This window comes from Anabas testudineus, chromosome 18, assembly GCF_900324465.2.
Source record: "Anabas testudineus chromosome 18, fAnaTes1.2, whole genome shotgun sequence".
In the NCBI taxonomy this organism is placed as follows: Eukaryota; Metazoa; Chordata; class Actinopteri; order Anabantiformes; family Anabantidae; genus Anabas; species Anabas testudineus.
In genome coordinates this window covers 22,478,966-22,492,730 of record NC_046627.1, presented here as the reverse complement: position 1 = coordinate 22,492,730, position 13,765 = coordinate 22,478,966, and the positions used below count along the sequence as shown (strand labels likewise).

At 40.1% G+C, this 13,765-nt stretch overlaps 1 protein-coding gene across 1 annotated transcript; it reads left to right on the top strand.

Annotated features, from left to right (window-relative positions):
- The first annotated feature begins 51 nt into the window (after positions 1-51).
- rab39bb (RAB39B, member RAS oncogene family b) lies at positions 52-11,903 on the top strand. The gene is made up of 5 exons (XM_026353150.1): positions 52-146; positions 252-503; positions 3,922-4,182; positions 7,367-7,547; positions 8,773-11,903. The coding sequence occupies exons 3-5, from the start codon at positions 3,968-3,970 to the stop codon at positions 9,016-9,018; spliced, it is 642 nt and encodes a 213-aa protein (XP_026208935.1). The 5' UTR covers positions 52-146; positions 252-503; positions 3,922-3,967; the 3' UTR covers positions 9,019-11,903.
- The last annotated feature ends 1,862 nt before the right edge of the window (positions 11,904-13,765 follow it).

The window sequence follows — 13,765 nt, the reverse complement described above, 5'->3', positions numbered from 1 at the left end:
GGTACTGATGCGGGATGAGTCAGGCTATATGATGCTGCTGCTACTGCTGCCATTTCATCAGCAGCGAAAACCTACAAACACACACAGCAAACGCAGAAATGATACCGCGGGATTCCCCTGTGACAGCCAGCGTCCTGCCTTCATAAGTATCTTCACTCCTCTGTGTCGAAAAACAGAAGCGAGATTTGTTCGTGGTTTGTTCGTGCCTCCGGTTTTAATTGCACCTGCTGTGGATGCGTTTTTTCTTTCAGCTCTCTATCGGGCCTGATCTCAACGAGGAAATCAGCTCAGACTCCGGGCCCTGCTCTACTCCTGCCTCCGTCATCGGGCTTAAAGACCAACATCCAGTCCGGAAGCCTTTGTCGCTCTTTCGGTCGGTTTGCTGCGTCCTGAGGATCGATCCAGACAGACAGTCGGTGCCATGGAGCCCACATTAGCCCGGTGCTGAGCAGCATAAGAAGAGCAACCACTGGGGCCTAAGGTCGACTCCACTTCTCCTGCAAGTACGCCGATACAGCCTGTTTGTTATTTATCATGCAGCCTATGGTTTAACGCTCCCTTCAGAAATACCTAGGCCTTGTGAAGGTCTAATAAAAGCCTGCAATGAAGCCAGTCTATGCTGGAACACGTTTCATAGGATATGTGGGCCGACATGAAGTGAATGGCCATCCAAATGTAGACCAGAGTTTATGTGCATATGAGCTTTAATTCACGTGTTTGAAATCCTTACTTATGTGCGTATCGTGTGTTACAGGAGACGTCATGTTGGGGGATTAGAAAATGTTGCCTGATGTCTAAAAACACACCATAAAGTCCAGTCGGTCACAGCCCACATGCATATAAACATCTTTACACTGAGAGGTGACATGTTTTAGAGACTCAGCCGTCCCTTAATGTTGCATGTGGTGTCCTGTGTGTCGTGGTGAACCTCCAGATTGCCCAAACGCATCCGGTGTGAGAGCCCATAAGGCTGCTATTCATCGGGGATTCGGCCACTAATGTTTGCATACCGACTGAGCTACGCAACCCGTCAAACACCAGGGGGCTGATGGGAGGCTGCATGTGTCTGCCTGTTTGTCTGCCCTATGGCTGCATTCACAAGCGCCTAGTTATTAAAAAAGTCCATGTTATTATGTTGAAATTTGTTTAACGCCCTTATATTTTATATCTAACAATCTATCTAACAAACACCACCAACGGAAGCGTGCACACATTTCTATGACCATTAACTTTTCTTCTAACCCAGCATATAAGGCGTGCATGAACACATTTGTGTCTTTTTATGGCCAAAAAGTACTGTGTCCCACAGTAACAACTACTTCTGTCACTTTGTTAGACCAAACCAAAGTGATAGAAGTTCAGTAACACTTATATGATGAGAGATTTATGTGGCTATAAGATGGTTTGACATGTAGGCAACATTTCACTGTTTAAGTTATATAGAATTAAAAATATTTGTATGGTGTTTTTTGTAAATCTTCTTCTGTATAGTATCTTTAGGTACCAGTTAAAAACAGTTGTATAAAAGGTACAACATATTATTCTGAAAGGCAGGGGAGTACATGTAGAAAGTAGCTGGAAAAGGGATTAGTATTTCTGTATGAGAGTACTACTCACCTGTAGCAAAAATCTGGTTATGTTACAGAAAGGAATTATGCAGGCTATTCTCCTAACATCCAAACATGCCTGTGGGGTCCACTATACTGTAGGTCTAATTGTTTGGAAGGTCACACATCCAAATGCTAAAGCCTCATATCAAAAAGCGCATTAGGCTACTACCAATAATCCAAAAATCAGGCTTATTAAAACATCAACTGACGCCATCAAGTGACTAGAAAAGCATAAGAGGATTTTCTCTTATATCTCGTGGTTTTAATTGAATCACGCATTGAATGAACTGAAGAAAGTGAACCAGTGTGTGTGTGTGTGTGTGTGTGTGGGAGGGGGATATGTGGGCAAAAATCCAATTAAAGATTATATTTTAGTAACTGAATCAAGGGCGAGTTAGTCAGGGAATATGTATTGTTTTAATCTATTTTGTGTCCCCTGTGACTTTTTTTGCCATTCGCACTCAACAGCTGCAGTTTAGTCCCTGATGTTGAAGAAAGACTGAAGTGATTTTCCAAAAGAGATCTGTACACTCAGATCTGCAGATCACCTGGAAGTCTTAAAGCGTAATGATGACGTCTGAGGTGAAAAACAGGCTACAAGATAGTATGTAATATACAGTGGCATGAAAAAGTATGTGAACCTTTTGAAATTTCAGTTTTCTGCATGAATTTGTTATAAAATCTGATGTGATCTTTATCTAAGTCAAGAGTATTAACTAATATAATGTGCCTAAAGTAATGACACAAAACAAATGATCTTACATGTCTAATAATTCATCTAGTTTGGAGCAAACTGAAAACGTTTGAGTTGTTTTTGTCAGTCGACACAGCTCTAGTCCACACCTCCAAACTAATTTTCTTCCAGGTATGCTAGTGCCTGACTCCAATTAGCGTCATTACGTCATTAATCCAAGGGTTCACATACTTTTTTTCACAAACACTATGTGAGGTTATGGTTGTTCTCATTAAAGACATAAAAGATCAGAATTTATTTTTTGTTATTATTTCAAGCACATTATATTTGTTAATACACTTGACTTAGATAAAAATCAGTTTACATTTTATGGCAAATTAATGCAGAAAACCATGAAATTCTCACATACACTCACATACTTTTTATTACCATTGTATTGCAAAATTCTTAGGCCAAGGCTAGTTACAGTATATCTTACATGTTATGATCAGTTTTTCATGTATGGCGCATTTACTATTGAGCGTAAAAGTGTGAGTGTGACCCCTCAGGGCAGCACAGGTGAGGAGGGAGAGGCAACAGTGGGAAGGAAATGACGAGGTGTCGGGATGTGCTCTAATAACAACAGGAAGTTAATCATTGTTGTTTGGTCTGCTGGTCAAAGTCCACGTACCAACACGCTCCGCAGCAGCAGGTCGCTGAGTCTTGTAGGACACAGATCATAGCAATTAGCTTGGGAAAAAAACAATTTGGGCAAAAATTAAATTAATGAACCACATACCTGCAGATTCAGAGTGACTTACACTTTCTTAGGGGCTTATTTTTCTTAAAGTGTTAATAAACGTCCATGTATTTGAATGGAAGTCATAAAAAATAAGACATCTCACCTCTTTATAACTCTAGAAGCTGGGAATCATCACATTTCTATATTATTAGAGCTAATTTGGTGTCGCCTACTCCGTCGTTTTAATTCCAAAACAAATAATCTGAAAGAAAAAAAGAGAAAAGAATAATAATAGGACTGTCACAATAGATTGGTTGTGTTGTAGTTGTGACTGATGTAGCTTATTTTGCTAGTTGATGCATTAACACTGTGCTTGAAATGAGTTATTAATGCATTAATAGCTTCACAACAGACATCAACACATCAGAGTGCTGCCTGCATCTTCCTCTTTTGTTTTTCCACAAACTATCTGGGGTCTTGCTTGTTCTGAAAAAGCAGGTTTTGGCTTCACATTAAGATGAGAACATGTTAAGCTTCATTTTGAGTGACGCATTTCTAAAGAGATAAGAAACTGGCTGCTGGATATGCAGCTGCACATTTAAGAACAGACAGGGTGAATATGTCACATGACATAGAGGTGATTGAGCTATTATGATAACACAGAGAGTAGGACAGTTTGCAGACGGTCCCTAACTCTGTACGACCATGTACCCAGCAGGTGCGCACCAGACGCACATCAGTGGATCTGTTTCAGCTAAACATCCAACTGGACATACCTGCAGATAAAAACCCCAAGAGTTAACAGAAAACCATATTCAATAAAAGTTATTGCACTCGTTTCATTTTGAATTTCAGAGTAATCTCTCCTTCTCCCTCCCTCTGACGTCCGCGCACAGACGCACCGACCAGACCAGTAGAGCGGCAGTAAGGCAAAGCCCGGTCATGGAGGCGATATGGCTCTATCAGTTCCGGCTGATCGTCATCGGGGACTCGACGGTGGGCAAGTCGTGTCTGATCCGGCGGTTCACGGAGGGCCGCTTCGCCCAGGTGTCCGATCCCACCGTCGGCGTGGACTTCTTCTCGCGGCTGGTGGAGATCGAGCCGGGAAAACGGATCAAGCTGCAGATCTGGGACACCGCGGGTCAGGAGCGCTTCAGGTGAGAGCAGCTGTGTGCGTGTGTGTCTGCATCTGTATCAAAGAGTGGGACATTACTGTGTTTCAGTACTAGTGCCCGAGGCCTCCTGGGGAGGTTCCAGTGTTTTTCATGCCCTGCATTTTTATAGGGATTAGGGCATGTGTGCAAACAACCAGGATTATTTCCTGGAGTTTTATTTCACTTGCTTGTTTGGCTCATTTGATCACAGTGTCCCCTTATAAGCTTGGTAAGCATCGAGGTAATACATTACCTTCAAGGTAACACATTACCTTGATGCTTTCCTAAGAAAAATATGTAATCAACCTGAATACCTAAATAAACGACTGATGTTTGAGGTTACATTCGTACTTATAAGAATAAGTAAGAGGAGAACTGTACAGCTCTGTATGTGTGCGGACAAAAGCAATTTATCTGAACTCAGACCTGTAAGTGCATGGGTGGTCAGCGTGACCCCTTGACCGGTAAAAGAGGACATGTCACATCGTATAGCCTACCGTGTGACATTTCCCAGAGGTGATCACTGCAACGCGCAGTGCAGAAACAGGGCCACTCAGCACCACAGCTGTTCCCAGTGTGAATGGAAAGGAGGAACCTGTGGTTTACCATTTTGATTCTGATTTATCTCGAAACTGAAAGACTCATCAGGGTCAAATGGGATAGAAGATTGATGAAAAGACCTGTGACCTCCGTCTGAGCCAGAAGAGGGGAAAAAGTTGAAGTTTTCAATGTATTAAGGTTAAAAAAATCATCATAATGTTACATATTATTAGAAAGATTAAATATACAGCTGCCACCAAATGGAATAAAACACATTTTATGTATTTTACATATACATATTTTTATTTAGGAAATGAAGAAGTTGGACACTAAGCTGTGAACTCATTAAGTGCACAGAACTTAACAACGCAGCCTGGAGCTCTTACAGCTCGAGTTACTACCTGAAACTAATTTGTTTGCCTTCTTCGAAGACGCACCAATTATTTGAATGAGGTTCGCGTTGATACGCGACCAGAGGTCGTTTCTAACTAGTAGCTAAACACCTGCAAGTGTTCTTATGCCTGCATTTCACGAGCACGTATTAGAATATAACAGGTGGTTGAGCATCAAAAGTTAAGTCTGCTGTGTGTAGAAGAATCATAACTCAAACAGCTTTTTGTCTCGTGCTGTTAACAGAAGTAAAGTCAACATGTAAAGAGAATCTCTATTAAACCAATATGCAAATACAAAGGTAAAAAAGCTGTACCAAACCTTTTGTGGCTCAAGGTAAAACAGATTATACCATGTTAATAACAGATTAGCTTATTTTTAGCTGACCCTTATCCCTCTCATATACAGTAGATGCTTTTAACCAATGTGTACACATAAACAACGGCTGTGACACTTTTACTGTGTACTACACGCCTGCTTGCTGGATCAAAAAGTAGCTTCACTAGGGGACAGGTTAGGGCATAATCGTGTCAGGCTATAAAAGAAATATGTTCCTTGTGGACTTTTGCTTTTGCAACGTGTAAACAGAAACCACGATAACACTCAAGGACGTTGAAATATTGTCCATGCCAGAGAAAGCGACAGTGGCAGCGTTGGATATGTGTATAAATGTGGTATGTCAGTCGTACAAGCTTTCTTCAACACTTTCTGTGGCGATCCGAAACTATTGCTGACTTTTTTGACTTTTTGTTTTTGACCCCACGTCTGCTGTTACATGCTGAACGGCTTGTCGCAAATTCACAGCCAAGAAATTTAAGAAGCCAAGAAGTGAGGTAGCCATGATGTGATGATACATACCTTTATCTAAACACGTCTCATAATCTCCAATGCTTACAATAGCTATAGTCTTCATCTTAATAGAGGAGGGGCTGGTCTCACCTGCCAGCATGATTAGCGTCTCCATGGCAACTGTGACACGTCCCTCAGAGACCGAAGGACAAAATAGGTCTTTTTCAACCAAACTGCAAAACATCAAGAGGCCATTTTGAAGAGAAGTGTTTCTTACAAATACATCCATTAGTTCCCTTTTATTAATGACTCAGATCTCGTTTTAGTCGCTGTTGTAATCTGCGCTCTTTTATATTTTTGCCTATATATATATTTATAGATATAAATCAGTTGCTGACTCAGATGTTTTGACACCTACTCATCCGCCCTTAACTGTATCCTCTGAGTCGATAAATCATGGCTTCTTGCTCTTTCCGTCTACACCTGTAATTTTCCTTCTCGTTATATTTGTGCTGACATTCTCTCTGTGAGGCTACTGTGGGAAGATAAATGCATTGTAAGGGCCTCGCTGTGTGTTTGTGTGCACGCAGGGTGTCACGTCTTGTCAAAATCATGTCGTCCTTCTCCTCCCAGTCGAGCTGCAGTCATGAGTTATGTAAAATCAAACAACATGAATCTAGTTTCATGTTGGGCTGAAGCTACTTTGGTTTCTAAAGTCTGATATTGATATTATTGCATCAAATATATCCACTTATTATCCTAGCACTGCAGCAAATGTTTCATTATTCTCAATATGGATTGATTTGATGTTTAGTATATTATATGTCAGATATTTACAAAAAATGTTATAACTCATAAGTTGAATTCTTCAAATGTTTTAACAGACAGTCACAAACCCCAGAATATTCACTTCACTAAACAAACCAAAATATCATCATTTCACATGATAAAATTAGAGAATCTTGACAGAGAAACTCCTTTTTAATTTCATTTGTTCATTGTCTTCCTGGCTATGTACACAAAGGAAGAATTAATGAATTATTTACTCCAGCATGAATGCAGTCATTTTGGTAAACTAGGGCTGGGTGACATGGTTAAAATATTAGCCCACCATTTTTTTGTTTAGTTTTTTTTTGTTTAGTTTATTAAGTACTGTATTGCTTACTATTACTTAGTATGTGTTTTGATGGGTGATACTGAATGTAAACTCATTTGCTCACAAAAAGCTCCACAGAGCCTGTGTGGAACAGTACGTAAGGGTTTATTACACTGTAAAATCTGGGACACAATTTTAACCACCCAACAAAATCTGCAAAAGTAAAAATATGAATAACAGCACATATCCACCCACTGTAAGTTGAGGGACCTCGAAACATCAATTTACATTTAAGTGCAATTAAGAAAACTTGTGCATCTTTATGTTTCTTGCTCTAATCTTAAGTTTCCCCCATTTTTATGTCCTCTGCAGGTCCATCACCAGGGCATATTACCGTAACTCTGTGGGAGGACTTCTCTTGTTTGACATCACCAATCGCCGCTCTTTCCAGAACGTTCATGATTGGCTAGAGGAGGCTCGCAGCCATGTGCAGCCACACAGCATCGTCTTCCTATTGGTTGGCCACAAGTGTGACCTGGAGGCACAGCGCCAGGTGTGTAGTGTATGAAAACAAAATGGAAACGGTAATATTACCAGTTCATGATGAGGCTGTGTTGTGTTGCTGCTGGGGATCATTATGCATTTAACTGTTGCATAATATGCAATTTATCAAAGTCAGCTGGTTTAAAAATATCCTTTTGTTCACATTTAGATCAGCACGCATTCAGATCAGAAGCGAGTCATCGCTTCTTGTCTAGTTCTCTTGGGACATCTGCTTGACAGAAGGCAAAAATATCACCACTGAAAATTAGACATTACAGGATGACTCTGCAAAACACACTGCACAACAGAGTCGTGGTGGAAGCAGGATTAATCTCAAATAAACCAGCAAACGATGCAAGGTTTGCTGTCTTAGCCACCTGACTCAGATTCTGATCTTCTCACTTTGACTTCTTAATGCAGAGGGATCATTTTCTAGCTGCTTAACTGGCAACATGTCAAACATGTAAGCAAAGCTCCTCAGTGCAGATGTCTCGATGGCTTTGTTCAGTTTAAAGTTGTTTGGTAATGAGGACAAACTTTCTCTATCTGTCTCTGAGTTGGGCTTAGTTTAGCGAAAAGCTAAATGTGGGGAGCTACTGTGCCATTCAGCAAATGTGCACCAAAAAAATCCCCACTAAATGTTAAATGATTTAAAACTGTGATCACCTAAAATTAACTGTATTACTTTTAGGTTGAAATGTAGGACACACAGTGAGGTGTATAATATAGAGCAAACAGGTTTGATACATTGAACAAAAGTGCAACTTCTTCGAGAAAAAAAAAGAAAAAAGAAATCCAGGACCCGGTTTTATTTTCTCCAGCCCTCATTTGCATGTCATAGTCAGTGCTTATAAATCTGCACCATCTTCATTCTTAGGAATCGTTCTGTCCTTTATTTGAACTGGTTTACATTATTGAGCAGCCCTCTTTGTCGGGGTGCTGGACCATCTTCAAGTATAGCACATTGGTCAGTAGGGGGGACTGCTGAGACACTAGTTACCCATGGATTATACTCTTTCCAATTGCATTTGCATTTTAGAATATATATATAATAAGTTTAACTATAAATTAATATTAATTTGTTTTTTAACTGCCTATGTTCAGCCCACTTGAACTGCACAGACCTGACCACAGTAAAGCAAACTGCAGTGCCCAACCAAAAAGATATTGGTCTTGGTCACAAAGGTGAAATCTCTTCGCTGCATCTCTTAATCTCATCTCTTATGATATTCCAGGTGACCCGCCAGGAGGCAGAGAAGCTGGCAGGAGCGTATGGGATGCGCTACGTCGAGACATCAGCCCGTGACGCCATCAACGTGGAGCATGCCTTCACTGAGCTGACCAGAGACATCTTCGCCCTGGTGCGATCTGGTGACATCACAATCCAGGAGGGCTGGGAGGGTGTGAAGAGCGGGTTTGTGCCCAACGTGGTTCACTCCTCAGAAGAAGTGACCAAGAGTGACCGCCGTTGTCTCTGTTGATCTGGGAGGGGCTACCGAACGATGGGACTGAAGGTGAAAAGGACGGAAAGAAGGATTCAGAGGGGACTGGCTGACAGACTAAGGTGTTAGCCCTCTGACTTGAACTGCTGGTAACCCTCTGTTGTTCATCAGACTGGATACAGAGGGAGATGTCTGAGGAATTTCGTTGGAAAGGCTGGTAGAAGGTGACGAAGAACACCTTGAATGTTGATGGATAACTGGATGGCTGAAGGGTTGAGCCCATTTCTTTTTTATTTCTTGGAGAGGAACAATCACAGATGCTAATTTACATGTGAGGGCTCCAGTGATTCAATTTATTTTGTTTCGTCTTGGAATTCCTGCCCGTAAATCCTTCCCTGAAGTCGTAGAAGGCCTTAGAAAGAGGATCCGTTTTGGTTCTTTGCTAAAACATGATGACTCCTGATTTATATCATTTTTCTTTCTGCCATCATCTCGTCCCTCTCTTCTCTTTCACATACTTCTGAATCGCTTCCTGTCCTCCAGTATGCAATTACATAATCATATACACTTGGACACTTTTATATTGATGTCCAAGATCCTCCTAGCACATATCATTCGAAGAATCTTAGTTTGAACCCTTACATTCAACTTCCTTCATTAATAGTTGTATTTCTCTTGTGTTGACATGTTGCTCCAAGCTCAGTGGAGGGTCCTGGAGGTCCTAAAAGTAACACAGGAAGACAGATTACTTTCCCAATGTTTGCAGTTTTGTCCTGCAGGGAGCTCAGTGACATTGACAGCATTGTCACAGCCATCATTCTGCTAAATACCACAGTAAAACAAAACACTTTCATCTATCCAGTTCCTAATGGACTTCTTAAGAGGGAAGAGACAACGTGTACAGCTTAATTGACTGAGATGGACTTCCTGGACTAGCTTAACACACTCTAACTGTCTATCCTGAACCTGGTGGACTCATAGGACTGTTGGAGCCAAAAAAGCACCTTAGTAGCTAAGTCCACCTTAACTGTGGAGCTTCATTTGGGTCATTTGAATGGTGCAAATAAGCAGGGGATCAATTATTTCTTAACAGCAAAACAAACAGAGAGGGATCAAACTACTTACAGGCAAACTTGATGAATGGACTACATTACCCACACGGCACGTATATGGACCGAACTGCACCACAGCGTAGTCAAACAAAGACGGTTCAGTTGGCAGGTACAAAATCAGTCCAGTACAGATACAGGCACAGGGACACTACAAGGATTATTTTTGTTCCATGGCTTACATGCTTTTTTATGTGTGTGTGTGTGTGCATGTGTAATATAACACCAAACTTATTTTACTTTAAAACACTCCAATGCCACTAGTTAATGTATCCACCATTTTGGAAAATTTAATAATTATAGCTGCACTGAATCAGCAGTGTACGGAAAAACACTGGCAGTGGTATCACTGATTGGTTTCAGCAGACATGTTGATGATGACTTGTTTTCCAGAAAGGTTTTCATACAAACCCAGGGCTACAACTAACAATTATTTTCACTGTTTATTCATCCGGTGTTTATTTTTTCCGATTAATTGATTATTCGTTTAATCCAAAAATGCCAGTTTCAGAGAGCCCAATGTGCTCTCTTCGGCTTTCTTGTTTTGCCTGACCAACAGTCCAACACACAAATAGATTCTCTTCAACATTAAATCTGCATATTTGTGGTGCTGGAATCAGCAAATGTTTGGTATTTTTACTTGAATTAATGATAAACAATTAATCGATTATAAAAGTAGTTAATTCATTTCAATTATTAACTCTGTGTTTCCAAAGAGTTTTGTTTGTGTTGTTTTATTTTTACACTAATGTATCAGAGGGGAAAGGGTGAGATGTTACAACAAGGTGTCATATATTAAATGAAAATCTATTATACACTGCAATATGATTTACTGAGCTGAGTGAAATGCTGCCAGACAGAACAATCCTTCCAGGAAGTAAAAAAAAAAACCTGAGTACTCACTGATGTGTTTGTGTTTTTGAAAATCGACAGAGCGTTGTGCTGTGTTTTATCCCACAACAGTCTGTTTCCCTTTCTCTGGCTTGCTGTATCATCACCAGTGCTTTCTACTGAAGCACTTTTAAACACTCCCCAGTGGCCATCACGGAGTAGACATTTCAGGAGTTTTAAGGTGTGTGTGGATGCAGTCTCCTGTGTGTGCAGCTCCCTCTTATTGGTTGCCAAGATGTCAGCAAGCTGCTACAGTAGACTGCTCTGCTATGCAGCTGTCTGTTGGGTAGCTCTGTAATATCTCACCTTTCTCTGATGAGAAAATTAATGCCACTGTCATGTCTCTAGGGCAAATTTTGAAGCTACAACCAGCTGCTGGTAAGCCTCACTTAGCACTGGAAACAGGGACCTCGTCTAAAGGAAATCCACCCACCACAAATCAACGCAATAGAAACTGTTATTGTGCTCAGAAAATGGCAAGATGACAACATGACCCCCCCATATGACTCCCCATAAGACCACAAAGAAGTCATTTTTTAAATGCTGTCTTTATACAGATTAGATAAAGGAGATATTATGTGTCAATAAATGAGCTTAACAGGTGCTAGTAGGTGGATTTATTACCTTTAGACCCGTTTTTCCCCTGGTTTCCGCTCTTTATGCTAATTAAGCTCACTAACTGCTGGCTATAGCTTCATATTTAGCACACGGATATGAGAACGGTCTCAGTCTTCTCATTTATTGCTCAGCAAGTGGAAAATGTTAAACTTTACATATACTGTAAGTAGCTAAAATAAAACAGCAATTCTTTAAAAGGTCATATTTGGAATTTCCTTTATCATTCTTTCCAAATGTTGCTCTTCCTTTATGCATTGTTTTGCTCCCAGTCAATAATTTCTTTGCATTCCAGCAGTAGCAGCCATTAAAAACTACACGTGTACCGCATTTGAGAACGCTATTATTTGTTTAACAGAGTTTCCAGTACCTCACATGAAATTTTGGAATTTGCAGCGCACTATGTCCAGTGTGTCCCTTTATCACTTTATTGTTGTTGTTTTTTTTTTAATATTTTTATTTTATTTTATCACAGCAGGGCACTTTGAACAGACCCTCTCGTATGACCGAAAGAAGTTTGGTGTTTGGCAGCAAAGACTGCTTTGGAACATGTAGCCTGGATTTTCCAAAGGTAACAAACTCCCCGTTCAGACTAATTAAGACAAGACTGTAGAAAATATGACAAGAACATAGTCTGTCATGTAACCCCACTCATACCATGTGTTTGCTGTTTGAACAAAATGAGTCACATTATATGAAGTTTCAGGACACTGATTAGTGAGTTCTGCTAACAAGGAACACGTCATCAGTGTGTGAGCTGTACATTCAAAGCTACTGTTGAGTGAGAGCCCTTCTTGTCCCAGGTGCTGTGGTACTATCAAAATATTTCACTTGTATTAAACTGTCTGAGCTGCACAGACAATACTGTCCATCACTGTGAGTTAAAGTGGACATCCTCTCTTCCTCTGCTCTAGTTAATGCTCAGTCAACTGAAATAATTCATGTGTGACTGGAAAAGGATATAGTGTCACTGCGCTTTGTCTTCTGGTGGTAGAATAAACACATTATAAGGAAACTGTAGCTAAAATATACGATTACTAAATTTATTTAGGTGATTTGGAGATATATAGATGTTAAAGAGGGTGTACACACACAGTAATCTGAAAAGTCCATTACATTTAATGGGAAAATATGTAAATAGGATGTGCAGAGACTGTGAACAAGGTCATGTTGAGGTGTAGGAGGTATAGGCATGGAAGGTCAAATAGAAAGTGGCAGAGGATTCATATTACAGATATGACAGATACAGATATTACAGATATAGCAAAACTGTAATTGAAGATATCCCTAACTACATTTTGATTAGTCACAATCCCAATTAAAGATATTTTTAATTGGCCACATTTTAAAGATATCTTAATTACCTTGTTTGTGTTTAAAAGATATTAGCCTACTAGTCGCAATTCAATTGAAGATATGTTTAATTGTGGTTTTGACTAGTCAAAACTGCATTGTAGATATCTTAAATTTAAGTGTTGACTAGTGAAAGACAATATATATATATATATATATCCTGTAAAGGTATTTACAGACGCCGTTTTAACATAAAATGCTTAGATTGACTATACATCATACAGCATTTTAGATTTATAAAATAGCATTTAAACAAGTCAAAATTACAATTCAGAGATTAGAATTCAAGAATTACTGTTTAAAATATCAACAATTACATGTTGATTATTCACAATTTAATTCCGGATCTCTGAATGACATCAGTGACGTCCGTCACGTGATTTTTAGACATCCAAGCTCCAAGATAAACACTTTATTCCTGCCATAAAGTGTCTGAGAATTAAAGAATCCCACGATGAAAAGGGATTTTGTTTTGTTTCACTTCGTGTTGGTCTCAGTTTTATTTAGACTTTGGATCAGACAGGATCTGAAAACGAGCGATCATTAACGTGTCGTCAGATCGGCTTTTCTGACTTTTCTACGTCTCTGATTTGAGGTCGGAAAAATAGACGAAGCAAACCTCCTGTCTTTAGACTTCGTCCCTCTGTAAAAAGAGATCTTCCAGTAGTTATTTCCTCTTTTCTCCCAGTTGTTCTCCAAACTAACGCTAGATGTGTTTTCACGTTTCCATGGTTTCAAGCGTCCACGCTGCCACTCACTGACTTCCGCGTCGCGCCGTGACGTCACGGACACGCTCTTTGAAGATTGCTGCTTTGATC

Coding starts and splice junctions, on each gene's coding strand:
- rab39bb (XM_026353150.1), top strand. CDS start 3,968: ATGGAGGCGATATGGCTCTATCAGTTCCGGCTGATCGTCATCGGGGAC. Junction 4,183..7,366: donor GCGGGTCAGGAGCGCTTCAG/GTGAGAGCAGCT, acceptor TGTCCTCTGCAG/GTCCATCACCAGGGCATATT. Junction 7,548..8,772: donor ACCTGGAGGCACAGCGCCAG/GTGTGTAGTGTA, acceptor ATGATATTCCAG/GTGACCCGCCAGGAGGCAGA.